This window comes from Penaeus chinensis, chromosome 14, assembly GCF_019202785.1.
Source record: "Penaeus chinensis breed Huanghai No. 1 chromosome 14, ASM1920278v2, whole genome shotgun sequence".
NCBI classification, from domain to species: domain Eukaryota; kingdom Metazoa; phylum Arthropoda; class Malacostraca; order Decapoda; family Penaeidae; genus Penaeus; species Penaeus chinensis.
The window spans coordinates 18,383,845-18,386,344 of NC_061832.1; the positions used below are offsets into that span (position 1 = coordinate 18,383,845).

General features: G+C 37.0%; 1 protein-coding gene across 1 annotated transcript in view; it reads left to right on the forward strand.

The window, feature by feature from the left end:
• The window catches only part of LOC125032625, a 22,404-nt gene that overhangs the window by 6,497 nt on the left and 13,407 nt on the right, over window positions 1-2,500 (forward strand). Inside the window, exons 4-6 of the mRNA XM_047623894.1 lie at window positions 149-248; window positions 414-500; window positions 1,397-1,486. Of these exons, the coding sequence (XP_047479850.1) occupies window positions 149-248; window positions 414-500; window positions 1,397-1,486 (277 nt within the window). The remainder of the gene's footprint in view (window positions 1-148; window positions 249-413; window positions 501-1,396; window positions 1,487-2,500) is intronic.

Below are 2,500 nucleotides of genomic sequence, written 5' to 3' on the forward strand. Positions count from 1 at the left end.
AGCCACTTTTTTAGGGGGGGAGGGCATTGCTAAATGTAAGTAAATAATAAGTTTAAAGTACCTGGTAATGAGACACAAGCCTGTTGGTCTGGCTCTTTCCGTCTGAAACTGACCTAAAATATGATAAAATGTGCCTACATTTTTCTAGACTGCCACAAAAATTAGAGACGCTCCTGGGGAAAAAGGTAAAACCAAGCATGCAGGGAAGCCTAAGCAAGAGAAGATAACGAAAAGTCCGAAATCTAAAGGTAATGTCTACATAATGTCTATACAATTTGTTAAGAGTTTGGTTACATGAGTTTTGGGTGCCTAGTGGTTTAGGTTCCTAGATCTGAGACACTTATTCCGAACACATTCTATATGTCTGCAAAACTTACTTTTCACGAATTCTTATGTCTTGCTTATATCGGCAGAACTTAAAAAGGCTGAATCAAAAATGGCGAGTGAGAGACAAAAGAGAAACCCAAATACATCCACTGAGATAGAGCATCGAACCAGAAGTAAGTGATCAAAACTCAAAAGTCTACATTGGGGGCACCAAATACACACACACACACGGTGTAAACAAAAGCCCAAGTGCGCTTATACATGGTGAATATTGATTCTCATGAGTGTTTACAAACATTTGCAGATAAATGGAGGACTAGAGAAATCAGTGTATTTTTAAGTCTACAAGTTGAATTTGCCAATGCACATACTACACACTAAATATGTTAGCTATGAATATGTGTATGGTATCATAAGATCTCAGTCTAGTGCTTAAATTATCACTGTTATTATTACTTGTACGAAGCCAAAATGCTATAACCTGACACTTTTCCATTTTTTTTTTTTTTTTTTATCATACCGATTATGAAAAAAATCAAATTGCATTCGTACACAATCAAACTTGGTAGACACAGATTTTGCATATAACTTTCCCTTCCAATATAGACTGAAACCCACTCAGACTTTGCATATAATTGAAACCCACTCAGCCTAGGTATTACACAGAGATGGTGCGTGGTAAGTGTGGCTGAATGGTATAGTTTGGCCCTTCCTTGAGATTAACTTCCCAAGCAGATTAGAATCCTCAACAGTTATATTATACATCGATTTTCTTTATTGTCAGACGTATAAACGCACATCCACATGCTCCAGTTTCTTTTCTTTTTAGAAAATTCAGAGTTAGAATATTTTCCCTCTTCTTTAGAGTGCCAAAGTTAGTCACATCCTTGTTGGTGAACGCCTTGTAAAGTTAACTATAATAATAACAATATATTCGCACATATTTTACATATCTACCACAACAAACAAAAAGTTATCTTGTACATACTGTGTATTCGGCGCGCATACACACAAGCTGCATATAAACATTATATAAAATGCATTTACATGTTTTTTCTCATTTCCACAGAGACAAGAGACCCGAGAGCTTTCAGCAAAGAAGATGGTGATGATAGCAACGACGATTACCTGACTCCACATAAATCTGACATCAGGAAAGGTTGGTCGCATCCTTGTTGATGCAAACTCCATACAAATAGTTATGAAAACGAAATGTATTCCCAAAAATAATCAGGTGTTGTGCTTACTCGGAACACTTTGGGCCTAAGTTGAAGTCAGTCATGACGCTCACTGGACCAACAGGTAAGAATTTCTGTGTCCGAGTCATATGATGTGGTATTGACTTCGGTGGGATGAATATGTTAAAAAAAATGCTTTACTTCTATGATATAACCATACAGGCTCAAAAATATAAAAGAAAAAAACTGTGTATTTTGATTAATTAATTCAGTCCATGAGACAAGTAAAAGCCTGAGATCATTGTGCAGTTGCCTTCGGACACGGCTCACTCGTGATGGATATGATAAGATGCAAAACCTCATGCAATGTCTATTTTTCATATGGAGAACAATGCGTATAATAAATAAAAATATGTTTAGACCGAGAAATACATTTGAAAATCTCCACAGCCTTCCGATGACGTCATGTGCTCGGGACAACCAGCATCAAACTCCTATTTTACTGTGTAGTGGATAATCAATACTCCGTAGAGTTTGAGATGTTAGTTTGGTAGCGTGTTACCCAACTACAGGTAATCTCCAATGGGTTTGGCGTATTTTGGTGATGACTCTCAGGTGATTTGAAAGTGATCCTGGAGTCACAATAAAATAACATCACTAGCTGACTAAAAAGGTAACATAAAAAGAGCATCCTTATTATACATTCATTACGCACAAATCTTTCTGAACATAACCAATATACACGACAACACGCCATGCACTTACTTGATAAACAGAGGCAACCCGCCACACCTCGAGAAGCACCAGTCAGCCAGCTAAAAATCCAACGGTCTGTCATTATACAAAATAAAAAGCCTCTCTCCCTCTGACCGACCTGGCTTGACCTTTTATACTGGTGGCTTCCCGCGCTTGGTGAGGTTTTACCCATAATGCATTTGATTCAATTTATTAAATAGTGTATGGTGAGTTTAAAATAATCTTAAAAATACATAAAA